The 24,197-nt window shown below is 44.3% G+C and overlaps 1 protein-coding gene across 7 annotated transcripts in view; it reads left to right on the top strand.

The window, feature by feature from the left end:
* LOC139277576 (rho GTPase-activating protein 18-like) overlaps positions 1-24,197 on the top strand; it is a 174,896-nt gene that overhangs the window by 87,220 nt on the left and 63,479 nt on the right. Inside the window, exon 1 of one of the 7 annotated variants that reach the window (XM_070896221.1) lies at positions 6,282-6,313. The exons of 5 other annotated variants lie outside the window; for them this stretch is intronic. In XM_070896221.1, the coding sequence (XP_070752322.1) occupies positions 6,297-6,313 (17 nt within the window). In that variant the 5' untranslated portion in view covers positions 6,282-6,296. Of the gene's footprint in view, positions 1-6,281; positions 6,314-6,338; positions 6,578-24,197 lie in introns of those variants that run through there. One more of the 7 variants, XM_070896220.1, reaches the window with a different exon arrangement.

Below are 24,197 nucleotides of genomic sequence, written 5' to 3'. Positions count from 1 at the left end.
TCTTTCATGGCAAACGAGCCAAAGGTGGGCAGCGGAAACGTTACAAGATCACCCTCAAAGCCTCCCTGATAAAGTGCAACATCCCCACCGACACCTGTGAGTCCCTGGCCAAAGACCGCCCTAATTGGAGGAAGTGCATCCGGGGGGGGGGCGCTGAACTCCTCGAATCTCGTCGCCGAGAGCATGCAGAAATCAAGCGCAGGCAGCGGAAAGAGCGTGCGGCAAACCAGTCCCACCCACCCTTTCCCTCAATGACTATTTGTCCCATCTGTGACAGAGACTGTTGTTCTCATATTGGACTGTTCAGTCACCTGAGAACTCATGTTAAGAGTGGAAGCAAGTCTTCCTCGATTCCGAGGGACTGCCTATGATGATGATGATGAATTGCTACCCTTACTTTCCTCAGCAGCCTAGGAGGCATCCCAATTGGACTGGGTGACATATACACTTTAAGCACTCCCAACCTTTATAGTGCCTCCTCTTTATCTATTTTTATCTCATCTTGTATCCCAACAATCTCCTTGTTTAACGCTGCTTTGACAAAGTCCTCTTCCTTGGTAAACACTGATACAAAGTCCTCACTTAGTACCTCAGCCATCCCCTCTGCCTCCACCAATAGTTCTCCATTGTAATCCCTAATCAGCCCCACTGCTCGGCAGACAACTCTTTTACATTAATATGCCTTATAGAAGACCTTTGGATTCCCTTTTACGTTAGCCATCAAACTATTCTCATATTGTTTCTTTGCCCCTATATTTTCTTCTTCGCTTCTCCTCTTGACTTTACATATTCAGCATGATTCTCTCTTGTATTATCAAACTGACATCTGCTTCATCCTACTCTCTAACTCCTTCGTCATCCAGGGAGCTGTTAATAATTTATTCCTAGAACATTTATTTCCTTTGGTCACAAAGATGTTAAAAGATTTTTGTCATGATTTTATTGTTGTATTATTTTGTTTATGATTATTCTCTGGATGGATGAAGATTGATTGACAAAAATTTTACTGTAGCTTTTTTATATTGCGACTTCTCTCAATATAGCTAGTGGTTAATAAATAAACTGGCATTTATATTCCTCTTTATTTATATTTTAGTTACATGATTCTTTCTGAAACTAAAGCTATGCTGAAACCTGTACACCTCTGCTAAATTGTGAAATGTATTCAGTCATTCAGTAGTATTCCAAATTCATACTTGTTTGCTCTTGAAATAAAATAGAAACTGTTGTGATGAGTAATTTCTCAAGATAGACCTTTGTCCTGTAGTGTCACATTGTTCAAAACAGTCACCAAAACTGAAGGTTCTATTGATGTGGTATTCACACATAGATTGCAAAGTTTTCTTCAGCCTTGATGTGAGCATGGTAACACGCTCACTCCTACAAGCCTTGGGCAATATTTAGGAGCTACAATCACCAAATAATCTGTGGCATACATTGGTGGGAATTGTTATCTTTTACTCCCAGGCACAGACTTGGTTCAGCAAGCTTCAAATGAGCAGCCATTTAAAAGCACACTAAAGCTCAACAGTCCATGACTGTGCCGACATCCTTATAGTTAGGGATCATCAATGCTTAACTTTTAAAGGGTAAAATATTTGAATCTGGGAATGACTGACTTGGCGTCTAGTCAGCCATTCAATTTAATCAGAACCAACCAAAATGCACTTATCTTGGAGCTGAACTGATGACTGAAATGGCTAGTTCCAAAATCCAAATGAATGGGAAAGAGCAACATTGTAAAGAGGCCAAATGCAGTATGAGGGTAGAACTTGTGATTGGTGAAGTTCACATATGGACACTTGATGTGTTCGTACGACATCACTGCATGCATTCTCTCTGTACAGGGGTGGGAAATAGAAAAAATATCACATTGGTAAAGTAGGGGCTTTTGTTCTAAGGTTGGGGCTGAGGCATATTGTTGAGGCAGAGTATTCAATCCTGAGAATAGATTGCCTATCTTCCCTCTCACACCTGATCAGAGAATAGAGCAGGGGCAGCAAAAAGGGAAGGAGAAAAGTAAGTAAGAAATGTGGGGAAGGGCATGATAAAGGAAGAGAAATAATAAAAATAATCACATTTAATTTAACAAACTTTTCTTGCTTCCTCCTCCCTCGGTCTCCTCTCCACAGTATTCACTGGAAAACTGCCCATTCCAGATTGGTGCTAATCTGCTCTCAAATCGTGGAGGTACTCCTGTGAAGCGGCTTGGGTCATTTTATTACATTAAAGGTGCTATATAAATACAAGTTGTTGTTGTTGTTGAGATGTATGACAGCAACTTGACCGTTATCTGTCTTCCAGTTTTCCCCTTAAGTCTCTCACCTCCAGTGGATGGCATAGCCATAACCCCAAATTCTCAATGTGGAGAATTTTATTGCACTACTTCTTGGCACAGTATGTTCACCTGCCAATGTGATGTGTTCACTTCCCAATTTAATTAATACACTTTGTTGTCTTAAAAGCAGAAATTAGTTTAAATCACCAGTATTAGTAAAAAATCCTTATTTTGTGGAATAAAAACAGAAAATGCTGGAAATCTCAATGGGACAAGCAGCATCTTTAGAGAGAAAACAGAGTTAACGTTCGGGTCGATGACCCTACGTCAGAACTGGAGAGTGTTCGGAAAGAACATATTCTTAAGATGCATTGAAAGGGGGAGGGGAAGAAAGAACAAAAGGGAAGGTTTGTGACAGGTTGGAAGACAGGAGAGATTAGAGAGACAAAAGAGATGATGGCCCAAATTGAAATGGTAATGCCAGGAGTTAGAAAAACATTAGTCAAGATAGGGTGTGAATGGTGGGATAATAACCAGCCGCCATTGGAGACGAGGAGAAAAAAAATAAACAGGGAAGGAGGTAGAAGCGGGCTGTGCGCAGTTGGGGAACTATGAGGTTTGTGGCTGTGGAGGGAAGATCTCTAGAGGAGATGAGGATAGTGACGGTCTGGGAAATGATGACTTGATGTTCAGTAGTGGAGTCATGGCCCAGGGGGAGGTAGGAGGAGCTGTCAGAGAGTTGGCGATTAGCCTCTGCAAGGTAGAGGTCGGTTCGCCAAACAACAACAGTGCCAGCCTTGTCAGCAGGTTTGATGACAAGGTTGGGGTTGGACCTGAGTGAGCAGAGTGCTGCAAGTTCTGAAGAAGGTAGTTTGGAGTGAGTGAGGGGAGCAGAGAGGGGTCCAACCAATCCCCAGCCACCACCACCCTCCTCCGCCTGGATGAACTTGTTCTCACATTGAACAACTTCTCCTTTAGCTCCACTCACTTCCTCCAAATTAAAGGTGTTGCTATAGGAACCCGCATGGGTGCTAGCTATGCCTGCCTTTTCGTGGGATATGTGGAAAATTCTTTGTTCCAGTCCTACTCGAGTCCCCTCCCTCTTTTTTTCCAGTACATTGATGACTGTATTGGTGCCATTTCCTGCTCTCGCCCTAAACGTGAAAATGTCATTCACTTCGCATCCAATTTCCACCCTTCCCTCACCTTCACTTTGTCCATCGCCGACTCTTCCCTTCCCTTCCTTTACTTCTCCATCTCCATCTCTGGGGATAGGCTTTCGACCAGTATCCACTATGAGCCCACTAACTCCCACAGCTACCTGACCTACACTTCCTCCCACCCCGCATCCTGTAAGGACTCCATTCCATTCTCCCAGTTTCTCTGCTCTGACAATGCCACCTTTCACACTAGTGCCTTTGACATGTCTTCCTTTTTCCTCAGCAGAGGATTCCCCTCCATCGTGGTTAACGGTCCTCGACCATGTCCATTCTATTTCCCACACCTCTGCCCTCACCCCTTCCCCTCTCTCTCAGAATCATGATCTTGTCCTCACCTTTCACCCCAACTTCCTCCACGTTCAATGGATCATCCTCCACCATTTTCACCACTTCCAGCGTGATCCCACCGCCAATCACATCTTCCCCTCCCTTCCCCTCTCAGCATTCCGAAGGGACTGCTCCGTCCGCGACACACTCGTCCATTCCGCAGTCACCTCCAGCACCCCCTCCCCTTCCCACGGCACCGTTCTGTGCAAGCACATGAGATGCAACACCTGCCCTTTTACTTCCTCCCTTCCCACTATCCAGTGCCCCAAATGCTCCTTCGAGGCGAAACAGCGATTTACTTGTACTTCTTTCAATTTAGTATACTGTATTCGCTGCTCATGATGTGGTCTGTTCTACATTGGGGAGACCAAGTGTAGATTGGGTGACCGCTTTGTGGAGCATCTCCATTCAGTCCGCAAATGGGACCCTGAGCTTCCGGTCGCCTGTTACTTTAATTCTCTACTCCATTCCCACTCTGACCTCTCCGTCCTCGGTCTCCTGCACTGTTCCAATGAAGCTCAACGCAGGCTCGAGAAACAGCACCTCATGTTTTGTTTAGACACTTTACAGTCTTCTAGACTCAACATCGAGTTCAACAACTTCAGAGTGTAACCGCTACCAATCTTTGGCTCCCTTCCCCCCCCACCCCAGCTTGTTTATTTTTTTCTCCTTGTCTCTAATGACAGCTGGTCATTATCCCGCCATTCACAACCTATCTTGACTAATGTTTTTCCAACTCCTGGCATTATCATTTCAATTTGGCCCATCATCCCTTTTGTCTCTCTAATCTCTCCTTTCTTCCACCCTATCACAGACCTTCCCTTTTGTTCTTTCTTCCCCTCCCCCTTTCAGTGCATCTTAAGAATGTGTTCTTTCTGAACCCTCTCCAGTTCTAACGAAGGTCATCGATCCGAAACGTTAACTCTGTTTCTCGCCACAGATGCTGCCTGACCCGCTGAGATTTCCAGCATTTTCTGTTTTTATTCCAGATTCCAGCATCTGCAGTATTTTGCTTTTATTTTGCAGAATGCTGCTTTCAGAATCTTCTAAGCCCCACTTCAGAGACTGGAGCACATAGCCACTTCAGTGCACTTCTTTTGTATCCACTTGAGATAGTGGACAGAACATTTTGTCAGGAACACACCGCACTACTGGCTTCGGCTAGGCGGCTGGGCCTCTGTGTGCACTTCACGTCCTCACAATTCAGACACCCGGAGCCGATTTTACACTTCCACCCTAAAGTCGAGGATGGGGCTCTGTTGCAAGACTCCCTGCAGTAGAATATTTGACTGACACTTCATTTCTAGGCTGACATTTGAATAATAGCCACGCAAGTGAGATACCAGATTGTGCCCGGCATCTTTGGAAAGGTGGGTGGGGTGGATTGACCCATCTACCTCCACGGAGGTGTGTGGGGTTGCTGACCCATCCACCTCCATGGCACGAACCTGGTATTGCAGTACTTCCAGGAACGGTGCAATGGCTCTCGGCCTTTTGGCTAAGAGCATTGGCGCAGAGTGATCCTTGATGTGTGCAAGGTGACCTCTGACGTTTGTGATTTGACAAAGAATTGGAAAGATTGGCTACGAATAAAAAATAAAAATTGTACTCCAGCAATGAGTCAATACCCTGAGAAGGAGGAATGGATTGCAGGGAGCGGAGGCTGGTAGGTGGCAGGGTGGGAGAGAAAATTGGTGGAAAAAAGGAGAAAAACAGTAATAATCGAATTTGATAAACTGGCACATAAATTTGGTTCTCAAATAATTAAATGCTGCTTCAAATTTTCTGTTGTCACAATGCAGACAGCTTGTAATTCCAGAGGAATCACTGGATTTTTTCTGGAGTAATGGTCTGCATATGGTACCTATCATACGTCCAGTGCTGCAGTTCACTTTATATTTTACACAAATTTTATATTGAGGGTGAGCTGAATCAGTACAGCATACAGTATATTGATTGTCTTTCTAATTATGCATCTTCAGATGGGAAGATGTTTTCCCCCACATTGTCTAAGAATTTGAGATATTGTGGGAAAAAAAGCTAAACGTCACATTTTTTTTCCCTTCACAACTTCATTGGATCATTTACAAGATTCGGGCTCTGAAACTATTGGACCGCTAACAAACATTTCACTTTGGCGTGCCAACTATCTACTTCGTGATTAAATCCTGAAAAGAATGAAGCAAAACCTGTTCAACCCATACTTCAAAGTTCCATACATTGATCTAATACTCTTTTTTTCGAAGGAGCATTTCCTTACTTTTTAAAATTAAAATTGTATCTCAGTGCGAAAAATTAAGCTGAGTGGGTAAAGACCGGAAGATAATGAAGTGAAATGAGAGTGATTTTTTAAAAAGGAACGTGCAGAAGTATGCAGCACAGTTAAGCAGATGGTGAAATGGTTTATTGTATTTGTGTTGATGTGCGTGCATGAGAGAAGGGGGTGGAGTTGCTGACTCTTGCCCAGACGTATGCTGCTGTCACTCTGGTAGGTTGGGCTTTACATTCCTAATAAGTTGAATTAGTCCGTAGAAGAGGAGCTGTTGTGTGCGATATTTTCCTTTATTGAAGCTTCCCTTCAGGTTGCGTGTAACGTGTTTCGACACTAAGGGAGAATTCGCCAGTTGGAGATGGAGAACAAGAAAACCAACGTCATTTCAAAAACTTATTCCCGTATCCCGAGACCAAAATTGTATGTGAATTCGATGCCAGCGTCTGTACGCAATTACCCGCATTCGAAACTTGGCCAAAGGTATCATTTTTTTCGGTATTTGAAAATGTAACTTTTTAATCACAAATTTATATTTAATATAACTTGGGTAAAGTGAAACCAGAAACTTAGAACTGCTTTTTGCCATTCATTGTTTTTAGTACAGATGATAGCATCATTGTTCAAACAATGTAAACAATATATATATATATTTATTATGTAAAAGTGGATAAAGCCGACACATTTCAAGATAATTTTAGTCATGTTTAAGTGTATAAGGATGCTTGTATCTGAGGGTCTGTTTGGCCATCATATGGAGATTTTTTGTGGAGAAATATTTAGAACAATCATACACACAAATATATCATGTTTATACACTTTACATTCCTATAGCTTTCCAAGTACTTCCATACAAAACGAAAATGTATTTACAGAGTTGTCTGTTCAGTGCTGAAGCCTTTTCTGCTGTATTCAACGAGTAAATTGGGCCAGATTTTGCAGTAGAAGGTCATTTAACAGCATCTGCCGTTAATCAAACTTGTCCCTGCCCAGTTAGGTTTTTACATTTTTTGCGTGGCACGTTGCTGAAAGTGCGAACTGATAATGGCAGAGCGAGGGAAACCGGGTATCTGGGACCTGAGTGAACAGGACAAGCAACTGCGCACCTCCTTAACCAATCAGATCGAAAGATTGTGAATTAACAGCACAAGGACCGAAAAGGAAGTGTAATTTAGAATGGGTAAATTAAATGTTGAATCAGATACAGAAAGAGAAATAAAGAGAGGGAAAGAAAGATTCAAGTAAGAGAGAGAAAAGAGACACAAAGGAAAAGTAAAAATATTTTTAAAATGTTCAAATGTGACATTTTTTAAATCTCCAACAACAATTAAAACCTGAAGGAATGAGACTCCACACTTGTAATAGTTAATTTTCAGTGGCAGAGAGGTTGATTGACAGGAATTAATATTTACCATGTCATTGAAAGGGTACTTTTAAATGGATAAGACAACTTTCTGTGGTAAGTTTAGTTCGTATCTACCATGCAAATACAGCAACTTCATCCCAATCAATACATTTCAAAGGCAGACAGCGAAATGCCATTTTCGCTAAGCTAATGGCAGAGCGGTGTAACTTGGACAGCAACTTTTGGACTTTTAAGTAAACCGCACCTCTGTCCTATGCCTGAAGCTGCTGTACCATCTGTGCCTAAATAAACAGCGAGCACCACTGTTATTTTGAGAAAATGTGGGCCATTAATATTTTTACTTATTTTCTGAATGAAGCTGATTTAAACAAGGCTATAACTTAGATTTTTAAAGGTTAAGGATACCAAGACTGAAAGTTACTAATGCTGACAGCAATTTCTGCATGTTACTTCATAAGCAGATTTAATCCATAGTTGAACTTTAAAAATTACCTGACTAAGCTGATCATTTTGCAGAAATCAGCAGCTCTTTGGAGCATACATTCAGATTGCCTAACTGGTTTTCTCCATACTTCTGAATGTGATACAAGATACCATAGTCTGTTCAAGTAGGATCAGCTATTCTTCTTCATTATAAGGAGACATTTATGCTTATTTTGGTCAGGGATATTAACAGTAATGAAAAAGCAGATGTGACTAAATTGATGAGCTACATGCTGAGGTGTATTGCCAAAGGACAAGTAAATGGAAGAGGTTAAGTGTGAGCCCATGATGCTGTACCATGCTTTGGTAAGGCTGACCTTGATTATTGATTTCAGTCACTGGTTACTGAGGCACAAGGAAAAGATCCGAGCCTTTGAAGGGGTCGCAAGGAAGGCCCACAAGTCTGGTATCAGAAAACTGAGTTATAAGAAAAGGTTAGAATGAATTATGATGAAACATTAGAAAAACTTGGGTTCTTCAGCCTTAGAAGGAGACAAATTATGAGACGTACTGAGGTATATAAAATACAAAATCAAATAGAAAAGGTTCATTCTCAACATATTTCACGTTAAACCATAACTGCAGGACAAAGGGACATAGAGACGCATTGATAAATGGCAATTCCAGGACTGATGTCAGGAAGCCCCTTTTTATTTAAAGTGTGATTAATATCTATAATAGTCTTCTGGGTAGACTAATAGAGGCAAAAGCCATTTCAGAGGCAGTTAGCTACTATGATAGGGGATTGTAGGATTCAATGGAAGGTTGATTTAGAAGGGTTGAATGGCCTTCCTCATCTGCAGTTGCTGTGAGCAAAAATTGAAATTGACTTATTTTCTGTATTACCACTGGTCTCATATTGCAGGGCATTGTAAATACATTGGATTATTCTCCATTTTTGTTCAACCATTATTGTACAGATGACGGCATGAACTGTTCATCCATTCGGCTAATTAACAGGCAATTAGTTGACTGAGTATGTGAAATCCTCATTAATTCAGGTGTGTCATGATATATGATGTTTATAGTTTATTGCTATTGAATTGTTGTATCACATTCATTTTTTAAATCACTTTTGAGAATGGGCAACCAGTCCTGTTTTGAGAAATGTTTGTTTATTTGATACTCTGATCTTGTAAGAAGAATGTTAATACTTTTTTTCTCAAATTCCAAGAAAGAGATGCTGTAACGAGAACTCATTTTGTTCGCAATCTATTGTAGAGCAAAGTTGAGTCGATCCTTTTAACCTGTAAGAATGCATCCTCCCTGTTCTTTCTGGACAACAGTATGCAATGTGGCAGAAATGCAAGAGCTGTGCTTGAAAAATACCTGAATACTCAGCTTTTGGAGTTAAAATGGGTATTGAAAGTCTGTACTTTTCAGAAGTTTTGTTCATTAACTTATGTATATTACTTATTACACATTTTCATTTTCTGGTCTGACTAAACAATCCAGCAGAATACTGATCTTGCCCGGCTTGGCAAATATTTCTGTCACTCATTTACGATTGAAGGTAATGGTAACCAACTCCCTACATGAGTAAAATTAAGCAAACAAAATTGAAAGCAATTCTGTTGCATTGATGAGGTAATTGTGAAGTAACTTTGAAAAGTGATGAAGACTGCTTGTTGTAAAATGCATTATTTTGATACCCATTATAAAAAGTGTTTTTTTAAGGGGAATCAAATGTTGCCCAACAGGTTACTGATTTATGGGGGCCCAGGTTTAATTTTTAATGAGTTAAAACATTGATTTTATATTGTCTTGAGTTTGTCAAAACTTTGTGAATGCACCAATGATGTTGGTACATGCAAAGACCAGAGCAGTTCTCCCCAGTATGTTTATGCACGTGATGTATCTTTTGTTTGTGTAGGAGTGTTGCCTCAGGTTGTGGACTTGCAAAGGATGATGAGGCATTGGCCAAATTATTTGCATGCTAACCAATGTGGTAGCACTCTTATATTAATAAATGTTGCCTTATGTCCATAATTGTCAAGTAGTAGCTGTAATGAAAGGTCCTAATATTAGTATGATGTAAATATGATATAGTGGAACCCACGAACAATGAAAATATTGCACTGTTCCAGTTTTTTTGTTACTTAATTGGATGGAATAACCCTTCTGTGAAATTACTACCTTCCACATGAAATTAAAATTCAAGCCCAACCTTTTACCTTAAAGATCAACAGAATATACCTTTCTGATCAATGGAGCCTAGTGTCTTCTCTCATAATGGATTTAGCCTGTCAGTACTTTGACTGAATCACTTAATTACATTTTTGAAAAGCATTCCAGTCCAGCCACAGAAAGCATTATATCATCGAAAGGTTGTACATGGTTATATCTGTACTTTGTCAAAAGGTTCACAGCCAACTGAATTTCAACTTGCTGCTTGTTCCATTTAATCAAATATTCAGATAGAAAGAGTAGGCTATTCTCTGATTTGGCGGAAATCTGGAATAGTGAACTTTGTGCCCACCTGACCTCTCTGCTGCTGACCCTAGCGAGTTTTCTGGGGTCAGCCTAACAAACACAATTTTGTTAGACACTCGGCAAAATTCCCAGACGTGCTTGGGAGGCTGACTCTTGGAGGGGGAGGAGTTGTAATAATGGAAGCGAAGGCCTTGGGCAGCTGAAGAGGACTAGATTGGTCAAAAATGTTAATGTTGTTGAGTTGCGGAGTGTGATCCTCTGCAAAATTTGTCCCTGGCCGCAAGATAATCAAGTGTTCTATGTAGTATTTGACCACACCTGTCTATACTTATCCTTATGCTTTTATTGCTATTCATTACCAAACTTCTTAACAGAACCATACAGTGCTGCAGAGTGATATTGTAGCCGTGCTAAGCCTGCAAAGGGACAATGTTACTTTCCCAATTTCATAACTCCACATTGCAACCGACCTGTAATGTACAGGGGAAAGCTGTATTGAGTTTTGTGTTCTCTGCATTGCTATGTGGGGCTGCCATCAGTCACCATTTATATAGTTGCTTATGCTGAATTTTAGATAATACAACAACAACTTGTATTTCTATAGCGCCTTTAACATAGTGAAACGTCCCAAAGTGCTTCACAGGAGCATTATGAGCTAAAAAAATTGACACCGAGCTGCATAAAGAGAAATTAGGGTAGGTGACCAAAAGCTTGGTCAAAGAGGTAGGTTTTAAGGAGCTTCTTAAAGGAGGAAAGAGAGGTAGACAGGCGGAGAGGTTTAGGCAGGGAATTCCAGAGCTTAGGGCCTAGGCAACAGAAGGAACAGGAACCAATGGTTGAGCGATTATAATCAGGGATGCTCAAGAGGGCAGAATTAGAGGAGTGCAGAGATCTTGCGAGATTATGGGGCTGGATGAGATTACAGAGGTAGGGAGGGACGAGGCCACGGGGGGGATTTGAAATCAAGGATGAGAATTTTGAAATCAAAGTGTTGCTTAACCAGGAGCTCATCTTGTCAATGAGACCGACTTCCTGCTCTCTCGACCCTATTCCGACTAAATTGCTGACAACCCAACTTTCCTTCCTGGCTCCCATATTAGCGAATATTGTTAACGGTTCTCTCTCCTCCAGTATTGTCCCCCTTTCCTTCTAATCTGCCGTTATCACAACCTCTCCTCAAAAAAAAACTTTGAGCCCTCCATCCTGGCAATCTATCAGCCCATCTCCAACCTCCTTTTCCTTTCCAAAGTTCTTGAACGTGTTGTTGCCTCACAAATCCGTGCCCATCTTTCCAAGAACTCCTTGTTTAAATCCTTCCAATCAGGCTTCCGCTCCTGCCACAGTACTGAAACTGGTCTTACCAAGGTCACAAATGACATCCTAATTGACTGTGACAAAAGTAATCTATTCCTTCTCCGCCTTCTGGACCTGTCTGCAGTCTTTGACATGGTTGACCACAAAATTCTGCTCCAACGCCTCTCTGCCTTCATTCATCATGGGCAGTCCCTCGAAATCGAGGAAGACTTACTTCTACTCTAAAAGTGAGTTCTTAGGTGACTGAACAGTCCAATATGGGAATTACAGTCTCTGTCACAGGTGGGACAGGCAGTCGTTGAAGGAAAGGGTGGGTGGGAAGTCTGTTTTGCCGCAAGCTTCTTCCGCTACATGCGCTTGCTTTCTGCATGCTCTCAGCGATGAGACTCGAGGTGCTCAGTGCCCTCCCGAATGCTATTCCTTCACTTAGAGTGGTCTTTGGTCAGGGACTCCCAGGTGTCGGTGGGGCTGTTGCATTTTATCAAGGAGGATTTGAAGGTCTCCGTGAAGTGTTTCCTCTGCCCACCTTTGGCTCGTTTGCCGTGTAGGAGTTCCGAGTAGAGCGCTTGCTTTGGGAGTCTTGTGTCAGGCATGCGAACAATGTGGCCCTCCCAACGGAACTGGTCGAGTGTGGTCAGTGCTTCGATGCTGGGGATGTTGGCCTGATCGAGAACACTAACGTTGGTGTGTCTGTCCTCCCAGGGGACTTGCAGGATCTTGCAGAGATATCGTTGGTAGTACTTCTCCAGCGATTTGAGGTGTCTTCTGTATATGGTCCACATCTCTGTGCCATACAGGAGGGCGGGTATCATACAGCCCTGTAGACCATAAGCTTGGTGCCAGATTTGAGGGCCTGATCTTCGAACACTCCCTTCCTCAGGTGGCCGGATGGGACTGCATTCACTTGGTTTAGTTCTTATCTTTCCAAATTTAACCATAGAATCACCTGCAATGGCTTCTCATCTTGATCCCGCACTGTCACCTCTGGTATCCCCCAAAGGTCTATCCTTGGCCCTCTCCTATTTCTCATCTACCTACTGCTCCTCAGTGACAACATCTGGTGACACAACGTGTGTTTTCACATGTACAGCTGATGATACCCATCTCTACTTCACCTCCACCACTCTCAAACCCTCCACCATCTTTATACTATCAGACTGCTTATCTGACATCCAGCACTGGATGAGTAGAAATTTCCTCCAATTAAATATCGGGAAGACCAAAGCCATTGTCTTCGCTCACGCCATAAACTCCATTCCCTTTCCACTGATTAGGCAATTGTCTAAGGCTGACCAAGTCTGTTCGCAACCTTGGTGTCATATTTGATCACAAATTGAGCTTCCGACCTCAGAGGCATTCTATCACTAACATCGCCCATTTCCACCTTCGTAATATCCGCTCCTCTCAACTTATCTGCTGTTGAAATCCTCATCCATGCCCTTATCACCTCTAAACTTGACCATTCAAATGGACTCCTGGCCGACCTCACGAGTTCTACCCTCCATAAACTTAAGGTCATCCAAAACTCTGCTAACTCACTCCAAGTCCCACTCACCCATTTCCCCTGTGCTTGCTGACCTACATTGGCTCCCAGTTAAGCAATGCTGCGATTTGAAAATTCACATCCTTGTTTTCAAATCCTTCCATGGCCTCGCCCCTCCTTATCTCTGTAATCTCCTCCAGCCCTATAATCATAAGAACATAAGAATTAGGAACAGAAGTAGGCCATTTGCCCCTCGAGCCTGCTCCGCCATTCAACAAGATCATGGCTGATCTGGCTGTGGACTCAGCTCCACTTACCTGCCCGCTCCCCGTAACTCTTAATTCCCTTATTGGTTAAAAATCTATCTATCTGTGATTTGAATACATTCAATGAGCTAGCCTCAACTGCTTTCTTGGGCAGAGAATTCAACAGATTCACAACCCTCTGGGAGAAGAAATTCCTTCTCAACTCGGTTTTAAATTGGCTCCCTCGTATTTTGAGGCTGTGCCCCCTAGTTCTAGTCTCCCCGATCAGTGGAAACAACCTCTCTGCCTCTATCTTGTCTATTCCTTTCATTATTTTAAATGTTTCTATAAGATCACCCCTCATCCTTCTAACTCCAACGAGTAAAGACCCAGTCTACTCAGTCTACCATCATAAGGTAACCCCCTCATCTCCAGAATCAGCATAGTGAATCGTCTCTGTACCCCCTCCAAAGCTAATATATCCTTCCTTAAGAAAGGTGACCAAAACTGCACGCAGTACTCTAGGTGCGGCCTCACCAATACCCTATACAGTTGTAGCAGGACCTCCCTGCTTTGGTACTCCATCCCTCTCACAATGAAGGCCAACATTCCATTTGCCTTCCTGATTACCTGCTGCACCTGCAAACTAACTTTTTGGGATTCATGCACAAGGACCCCCAGGTCCCTCTGCACCGCAGCATGTTGTAATTTCTCCCCATTCAAATAATATTCCCTTTTACTGTTTTTTTTCCCCAAGGTGGATGACCTTACATTTTCCGACATTGTATTCCATCTGCCAAATCTTAGCCCATTCACTTAACCTATCTAAATCTCTTTGCAGCCTCTCTGTGTCCTCTACACAACCCGCTTTCCCACTAATCTTTGTGTCATCTGCAAATTTTGTTACACTACATTCTGTCCCCTCTTCCAGGTCATCTATGTATATTGTAAACAGTTGTGGTCCCAGCACCGATCCCTGTGGCACACCACGAACCACCGATTTCCAACCCGAAAAGGACCCATTTATCCCGACTCTCTGCTTTCTGTTAACTAGCGAATTCTCTATCCATGCTAATACATTTCCTCTGACTCCGCGTACCTTTATCTTCTGCAGTAACCTTTTATGTGGCACCTTATCGAATGCCTTTTGGAAATCTAAATACACCACATCCATCGGTACACCTCTATCCACCATGCTCGTTATATCCTCAAAGAATTCCAGTAAATTAGTTAAACATGATTTCCCCTTCATGAATCCATGTTGCATCTGCTTGATTGCACTATTCCTATCTAGATGTCCCGCTATTTCTTCCTTAATGATAGCTTCAAGCATTTTCCCCACTTCAGATGTTAAACTAACCGGCCTATAGTTACCTGCCTTTTGTTTGCCCCCTTTTTTAAACAGAGGCGTTACATTAGCTGCTTTCCAATCCGCTGGTACCTCCCCAGAGTCCAGAAAATTTTGGTAGATTATAACGAATGCATCTGCTATAACTTCCGCCATCTCTTTTAATACCCTGGGATGCATTTCATCAGGACCAGGGGACTTGTCTACCTTGAGTCCCATTAGCCTGTCCAGCACTACCCCCCTAGTGATAGTGATTATCTCAAGGTCCTCCCTTCCCACATTCCCGTGACCAGCAATTTTTGGCATGATTTTTGTGTCTTCCACTGTGAAGACCGAAGCAAAATAATTGTTTAAGGTCTCAGCCATTTCTACATTTCCAATTATTAAATTCCCCTTCTCATCTTCTAAGGGACCAACATTTACTTTAGTCACTCTCTTCCGTTTTATATATCGGTAAAAGTTTTTACTATCTGTTTTTATGTTTTGTGCAAGTTTACTTTCGTAATCCCCCCAGATCTCAGCGCTCCACCTATTCTGGATTTTTAAACATCCACGATTTTAAAAGCTCCTCATTAGCGGTCATGCCTACTTCAATTGCTTAGGTCCTAAGCTCTGGAATTACCTCCCTAAATCTCTCCGCCTTTCCTCCTTAAAGACTCTCCTTAAAACCTACCTCTTCGACCAAGCTTTTGGTTATCTGCCCTAACATCTCCTTATGTGGATAACACTCTCCTTTTTTTGATAACACTCCTGTGAAGCGCTTGGGATGTTTTATTATGTTAAAGGTGTATATATAAAAATTAATTGTTGCACCTCGGTCATTTAAAAGTCCTAAGATCCTCTTTGCTGACAGGCTCAGCATACCTTGAGTTAATAGCAGAAAATATTATTTTGATTCCTTTTTGCAGCGTGCACAGTACCTGGACATGTTTGAGGTTTGAGCCTTGACAATGAGTATTGGTAGGATTGTTAACCACAGGGGCATGAAAGTGAAACCTGACCCTGTTCTTGCCTGATATCCACAAATGCTCACTTCCAGTGAGGCTTAGGAGCAGCGACCTCAGCTGACTTTTTTCACCATACCTAGCCCAGACAGACTGATTCTAATTGTGGTGCCCTTCCTGCGATCAATGCAGACTGGGTATTGAACCTGGAACCCTCCTGCTCGGGTACACGGTTTCATAAACTGCTGGGTCATTGTGAAAGCCATGCTGATGCTTCTGTTGTAGTGTGTGTGCAGTTGTGTGCCAAATTCAGTTTATTTTTACATATTTGCATTGGTTATTTGATTATTTTCATATCATTTTCTAGCAAAGTGATCATACGATAACTAAACTGCGTCACTGATTTGCATAGAATACAGGTGAAAAATACTGTCGTGTACTTATGGAACTGAATACGTGCAGTGGTACATAAATTTGGCTGCATGGAGGTGGGGGGAGGAGGTACAGGAATTCGGCTTTGCCCCTAAATGGCGAGATCTGAGGTGCCCCCGATATTGGGCCTCAAGCCTTGTTTCCATAGAGCCGATGAGCTGAGAAGAGCAACAAGCCACTGCTGACACTGTTGGGCAGCAGGGTGGGGGGAGGCGGAGGAGGAGGCAGGAGGGTGGGTGGGTGCGTGGCAGGGCAATTGGTTTGGGAGGTCGAGGTGGCCTCTGCGTGATCGGAGAGGTGATTTTATATAAATTGTCAAGGAGCGGTGGCAATTGATGGGGTTGGGGGAGGGCTACAGGATCAGTACCCATCAGTGGCCTGCATTCTTTAAATGTGGTGCTCCTCCGGTTCCACATTCAGGTCGGTATATTTTCAAACCTTGCCTGAAAGGTTGCGGCACACATTTAGGCTTGGTGCTGGCTGCCTCAGGGTGAACCAGTCTTGCAGTGGGCGGGGGGGGGGGGGGGCGCAGGTGAGGGGTGCTCAAACAGGTGTTAGGCCCCATATTTTCATATGCAAAGGGTCCAGTCCCTGTTTCACGTGTAGACACTTCAAGACGATTTTTTTGCCAATATGCGAGGCGATGCACATCTGGCTCATAATGAGCGTGCGCTTCTTGCCCACCATATTGGAGGCTTAGGAAGTGTTTAGCGTCTGAACAACAGTTGCTGCATGGCCGAATTTCTAGGCCAAAGTATTTAAAGTGTATAAATACATTAAGATGATGTTGAATCCATTTTTGATCAATGAAGTCTATTTTTTTCATTTTGATTTTACATTGTGGTTCTGTACTTGAAACTACAAAAGAAGCTGAATTTGTTGTCAGCAAATTCAGAATTTTTCTAGCTTATTTACAGGTACTGATTACTACAGTGCAGTGCTGAGAGAGTGTTGCACTGTTGGAGCTGCCGTCTTTCGGATGAGACGGTCTCTAAATTGTCCAGTTCTGGATGATCAGAAATTTACACCAATTGAATATTGGGAAGACCGAAGCCATTGTTTTTGGTCCCTGCCACAAGCTCCGTTTCCTAGCCACTGATTCCGTCTCTCTCCCCAACTTCTATCTGAGGCTGAACCAGACTGTTCACAACTTTGGTGTCATATTTGACCCTGAAATGAGCTTTCAACCACATATCCGCAGCATAACTAAGATCGCCTATTTCCATCTCCGTAACAGTGCCCGTCTTCGCCCTTGCCTCAGCTCATCCGCTGCTGAAGCCCTCATCCATGCCTTTGATACCTCTAGACCAGTGGGAAACTGTTTAACCTATGCTGCCTTCAGGCCAGGTCCAAGATCACCTCAACCTCTGTCGTTGAGCTGCAGTATGCGGACGACGACTGCGTCTGCGCACATTCAGAGGCTGAACTCCAGGATATAGTCAATGTATTCACTGAGGCATTTGAAAGCATGGGCCTTACGCTTAACATCCATAAAGGTCCTCCACCAGCCTGTCACCGCCGCACAGCACTGCCCTCCAATCATCAAGATTCACGGTGGCTCTCAACAACGTGGACCATTTCCCATATCTCGGGAGCCTCTTATCAACAAAGGCAGACATTGATACGGAGATTCAACATCGCTTCCAGTGTGCCAGTTCTGCCTTCGGCCGTCTGAGGAAAAGAGTGTTTGAAGACCAGGCCCTCAAATCTACCACCAAGCTCATGGTCTACAGGGCTGTAGTAATACCCGCCCTCCTGTATGGATCTGAGACATGGACGATGTTTAGAAGGCACCTCAAGTCGCTGGAGATATATCACCAACGATGTCTCCGCAAGATCCTGCAAACCCCCTGGGAGGACAGGCGGACCAACATCAGTGTCCTCGACCAGGCCAACATCCCCAGTATTGAAGCACTGACCACACTCGATCAGCTTCGCTGGGCAGGCCACATAGTTCACATGCCACATACGAGACTCCCTAAGCAAAGGCTTTATGCGGAGCTCCTTCGTGGTAAACGAGCCAAAGGAGGACAGTGGAAAGGTTATAAGGACACCCTCAAAGCCTCCCTGGTAAAGTGCGACATCACCACTGACACCTAGGAGACCCTGGCCGAAGACCGCCCGAGGTGGAGAAAGTGCATCCGGGAGGGCGTTGAGCTCTTTGAGTCTCAACTCAAAGAGCATGAAGAGACCAAGCGCAGGCAGCGGAAGGAGCACGTGGCAAACCAGCCCCACCAATCCCTTCCCTCGACGAATGTCTGTCCTACCTATAACAGGGTCTGTGGCTCTCGGACTGTTCAGCCATCAAAGAACTCAGTTAGGGAGTGGAAGCAAGTCTTCCTCGATTCTGAGGGACTGCCTATGATGACCTCTAGACTTGACTATTGCAATGCATGCCTGGCCTATGTAAACTAGAGGTGATCCACAGCTGCTCGTGTCCTAACGCGCACCAAGTCCCGCTCACCCATTACCCCTGTGCTCGCTGACCTACATTGGCTTCCGGTTAAGCAATGCCTTGATTTCAAAATTCTCATCTTTATTTTCAAATCCCTCCAGGGCCTCGCCCCTCCCTGTCTCTGTAATCTCCTCCAGCTCCACAATTCCCCAAGATGCCTGCGTTCCTCTAATTCTGCCCTCCTGAGCGTCCCTGATTATAATCGCTCAACCATTGGTGGCGGTGCCTTCTGTTGCCTCGGCCCCATGCTCTGGAACTCCCTCCCTAAACCTCTCTGCCTCTCTACCTCTCTTTCCTCCTTCAAGACGCTCCTTAAAACATACCTCTTTGATCAAGCTTTTGGTCACCTGCGCTAATTTCTACTTATGCTGCTCGGTGTCAAATTTTTATCTCATAATACTCCTGTGAAGCACCTTGGGATGTTTCACTGCGTTAACAGCGCTATATAAATAAAAGTTGTTGTTGTTGTTGTTGAGACATTAAACCAAGGCTCCATCTGTCCTCTCAGGTATTTCAAAAAAGAGCAGGGGAGTTATCCCCAGTGACCTGGCCAATATTTATCCCTCAATCAACATAACAAAAACAGTTGATCTTGTCATTATCACATTGATGCTTGTGGGAGTTGCTGTGTGCAAATTGGCAGTCGTGTTTCTCACATTACAACAGTGACTACACACCAAAAGTACTTCATTGGCTGTAAAGCGCTTTGCAATGTCTGGTGGTCGTGAAAGGCACTATATAAATGTAAGTCTTTATTGATTATAGTTGTTTTCCTTCCTATCTTGAAGGCTAAATGGAGTTGGCAGCTTTTCATCATCTCATTCAGTTTGCCATTCATGATCTGTGAGCCTAAAATATATTTTCAGACCCAATGTATTTTTAAACTAAAATTGAATATTTTTTTAAAGCTATTTTGATAGTTAGTAAAAAGAGCTCACATTGTTTGATTTATCACTTGTTGCAAAGATACTGTTCATCGGATAGTGTCGTACTAGATAATCTTGAAATATTTAGGCCACAGAGCATTCGGAGAAATTATAATGGGAAATCAGGAAATGGCAAAGAAATTAAACAAATCCTTTGTGTCTCTCTTCACGGAAGAAGACACAAAAAACTTCCCTTAAATAACGGAGAACCAAGGATCTGGCAAGAATGAGGAAGTGAAAGAAATTAGTACTAGTAAAAAAAATAGTCCTGGAGAAATTAATGGGACTGAAAGTGGATACATCCCGAGAACCTGATGGCCTACATCCTGGGAGTTTCAAAGAGATGGTATAGAGATCGAGATAGTGGATGCATTGGTTGTCATCTTCCAAAATTCCATAGATTTTAGAATGGTTCCCACAGATTGGAAGGTAGCAAATGTAACCCCACTATTTAAGAAAGGAGGGAGAAAGAGAATGGGAACTACAGACCAGTTAGCCTGACATCAGTGCAGGGAAAATGCTAGAATCTCTTGTTAAGGTTATGGTACAGTCTGTGGTCTGGTTTCCTTGGGACCTGACCGGTGCCAGACCAGAGAATTTTCCGAACCACGGGAGGTCAATTGGTGACAACGCTGCTGACAACGACCTAGATGTGTTCTGCACAAGCGCTGTGCACAAGCTTACTGTGCAGCGTTTAGTCGTCCAGAATTACTCTGTTTAAAAAAAAATCCTCAGGCCCAGCTTTGGCGCCTCAGTCAGCCGCCTGCCCTTCCCTTTCCTTGCCCGGCCCGCTTACCTCAATGAACACCAAAACCAACACCTCAAAAAACCACATACATACACACAAAGATCGGAGATAAAGTAGAGGATAAAGTCAAGGAGAGATGCCGACCCTTACTCACGATCCTACTCCCGGCGTTAGTCCGTGTATAAAGCGCGAGCAGAGCCTGACTAGTGGAAGCGGCAGTCTCCTCGCACCGAGATACACACACACAAACACACACACACACACACACACAACAACCCCCGAGACCGGGGGAGGGGGGGGGGGGGCTGGAAAATGTTGGTTCTGCCTGCGCTGCAGCCATCAGAGCATGCGCACCCGCTGCCAATCAGGCAAGGAGAGGCGTCCTTGGCAGCGAGGAGCACGTGTCAAACCACAGCACCAACCATTGTGTAAAACCTCCAGCTGGCCAGGGCAATTCTGTCTAAAGATTTGTCATCCAAAATGCATCATGCATAAGTTTAAAACGTGGAGCCAAAATTTTTTTTTCAATGGACGCCACCCATGCCGTGAATGATGCTGGACCAGGGATGTTTCCGGACTAAAGAGTCCCGGACTGGAGAGGTACAACCTGTAACAGAGCACTTAAAAAATAATAATAGGATTGGGCAGAGACAACACAGATCTATGAAAGGGAAATCATGTTTGACAAATATGTTAGAGTATTTTGAGGTTGTAACTAGCAGAATAGATAAAGGGGAACTAGTGGACGTGGTGCAGGTTCGGAAGGCATTCAATAAGGTGCCAAACAAGAAGTTATTAAACAAAATTAGGGCTCATGGGATTGAGGGTAAGTAATATATTAGTATCGATTGAGGATTGGTTACTGGACAGAAGAATAATAAATGGGTCATTTTCGGGTTGGCAGGCTGTAACTAGTGGGGAACTGCAAGGATCAGAGGGGACAAAGTGTAATATATCCAAGTTTGCTGATTCTACAAAGCTAGGTGAGAATGTCAGTTGTGAGGAGGATGCAAAAGGGATATAGACAGGCTAAATGAGTGGGCAAGAACATGGCAAATGGAATATAGGCCCCAAGTTTCCACATGATTTGCTCCTGATTTTTAGGAGCAACTGGTGTAGAACGGAGTATCTTAGAAATCGGAATTCTCGTCATTTAGTTTGCTCCAGTTCTAGTCAGTTAGAACAGTTTCACTTTGGAACAGAATTTTTTTTTCCAAAAGGGGGCGTGTCCGGCCATTTACGCCTGATTTCAAAGTTTCGGGAGTGAAAACTTACTCCAAACTAACTTAGAATGGAGTAAGTGAAGATTTTTGTACGCTCGAAAAAACCTTGTCTACACTTTAGAAAATCAGGCGTAGGTTACAAATCAGACGTAGGGAATGGGGGGGGGGGGTTTAAAGGGAAGTTTACGAACATTAAACACTTCAGTTTTACAAATAAAGAGCCATCTTCAATAATAAATGATAAATACATCAATAAATCAACCAATAAATCAATCAAAAAAATTAATAAGAAATATTTTTTTTTAAATCAATAAATAAAACATTTTCTACTTACCGACTGCAGCACCGGGAGCCCTCCAACAGCGTGCTGGGATGCCCCCCCCCCAAGTGTGTCTCTATCAGTGTCTCTATCTCTCTGTCTGTCTGTGTGTGTCTCTCATTCTCTGTCTGTCAGTGTCTGTGTTTCTGACAGCGAGGGGAGGGGGAGGAGGGGGTTAGAGGGAGAGGGGGGGGAGCAGGGGGAGGGATGGGGGAGAAGGGGGAGGGGGAGAAGGGGATAAAGGGGAGATGGGTGGGGGGAAGGAGATTGGGGGGGAAGGAGATTGTGGGGGGGGAAAGGGGGAAGGAGATTGGGGGGGGAAGGAGATTGGGTGGGAGGGGGGAAGGAGATTGGGGGGGGGAAGGAGAAGGGGGAGGGAGGCTGAACGGGCCGGGCCCGAGACTTCAGGCAGGGCCCGTCCCCAGCACCAGATTTACAGATAGGTGGCGTTGGGTCGGGTCGGTGGGAGCGCGGGTCGGTGGGGTGGTGGGAGGGAGGTCGGTTCGGTTCGGGTCGGGGGAAGGGAGGGAGAGGGAGGTCAGGTCGGGGGGAGGGAGGTCAGGTCGGATCCAGTCCGGGGGCGGGGGGTGGGGGGGGGGAGCGGGAGTCGGGTCGGTGTTGGGTCCAGTCCGGAGGCGGGGGCGGGGGGCGTGGTGGGGGGGGGGGGGGGAAGAAGCGGGAGTCGGGTCGGTGTCAGGTCCGGTCTGGAGGCTGGGGGGGTGGGGGAGCGGGAGTCTGGTCGGTGTCGGTGTTGGGTCCGGTCCGGGGCGAGGGGGGGGGGGTGCGGGAGTCGGGTCGGGGGCGGGGCGGGGGGGAAGCGGGATTCAGGTCGGTGTTGGGTCCAGTCCGGAGGCGGGAAGCGGGAGTCGAGTCGGGTTGAGAGGAAGCAGGAGCTGGCCGTGGGAGGAGCCTTATTCACGCAGCCCCAGTGAGGCCATTCGGCCAGGGCTAGGAGCTGCGTGCTTCGGCCCCTCCCACACAGTTTTTGGCGCCTGGAGCTACTGCACATGCGCGCCCACTGTAGTGCGCATGTGCAGAGATCCCGGCACTGTTTTCAGCGCAGGGACCTGGCTCCGCCCCCTACAGCTCGTGCTGCGCTGCGCCGAGGGCCAGAGGACCTGCAGGGAGGTGGAGAATCTGGAGGGGTTTTTTTAGGCGCACTTTGTGGCGCAAAAAACGGGCGTCCAGGTCGGGACTGCGCCGTTCTAGGCGCGACTCTCAACTTGGGCCCATTATGTGGAGAAACATGAAATTATCCATTTTGGTAGGAAAAATATTTTTTAAATGGTGAGAGACTGGGAAATGTTGGTGTTCAGAAAGACCTGGGTGTCCTTATATACCAATCACTGAAAGGTAATATGCAAGTACAGTAAGCAATTAGGAAAGCAAATGGTATGTTGTCCTTTATTACAAGAGGATTTGAGTATAAGTGTAAAGATGTCTTACTGCAATTATATAGGACCCTGGTGAGACCACACCTGGAGTATTGTGCACAGTTTTGGTCTTGTTACCTAAAGAAGGATATACTTGCAATAGAGGGAGTGCAAGGAAGGTTCACCAGACTGATACCTGGGATGAGGGGATTGTTCTATGAGGAGAGATTAAGTAGACTACGAAAGAAAGACTTGGATTTATATAGCGCCTTTCAAAACCACCGGACGTCTCAAAGCGCTTTACAGCCAATGAAGTACTATTGGAGTGTAGTCACTGTTGTAATGTGGGAAACGCGGCAGCCAACTTGCGCACAACAAACTCCCACAAACAGCAATGTGATAATGACCAGACAATCTGTTTTTGTTATGTTGATTGAGGGATAAATATTGGCCAGTACACCAGAGATGACTCCCCTGCACTTCTTCGAAATAGTGGCATGGGATCTTTTACGTCCACCTGAGAGAGCAGACGAGACCTCGGTTTAACGTCTCATCTGAAAGAGGCCATTTCCAACAGTGCAGCTGCACTCCCTTAGCACTGCACTGGAGTGTCAGCCGAGATTTATTAGGCGTGGGACTTGAACCCACAACTTTGGAAAGTTTGTTACCTGATTGGAGCTGTCAGTCAAACAGTCTTTTCCCCCAACTCTAACTAATAAACAGAAGTGTAAAAAGAACATGGAAAAAAACACTTTTTTAATGCCCAATGATTTTTCTCCAGGGTTGTTCGGAGATTAATCTTTAATTCATGGAAACTCCAGGGTAGTCCTGGAGGGTTAGCAACCCTACCATGGCAGTTTGAGCATTTGAACTCTGTTTTAAAAAAAAAACAAATCTGGAAAAGCAGTGTGGCATAGAAATGTCCATGAGTTACCCGGGTGATGCTGATGCATCAGGACATATAAAATTCTCTAGATACAAAACTTTCTATATGATATAGATTACTTGCAT

The sequence above is a fragment of the Pristiophorus japonicus genome, chromosome 12, assembly GCF_044704955.1.
Source record: "Pristiophorus japonicus isolate sPriJap1 chromosome 12, sPriJap1.hap1, whole genome shotgun sequence".
Classification (NCBI taxonomy): Eukaryota; Metazoa; Chordata; class Chondrichthyes; family Pristiophoridae; genus Pristiophorus; species Pristiophorus japonicus.
This window is presented reverse-complemented; position numbering and strand designations above follow the sequence as displayed.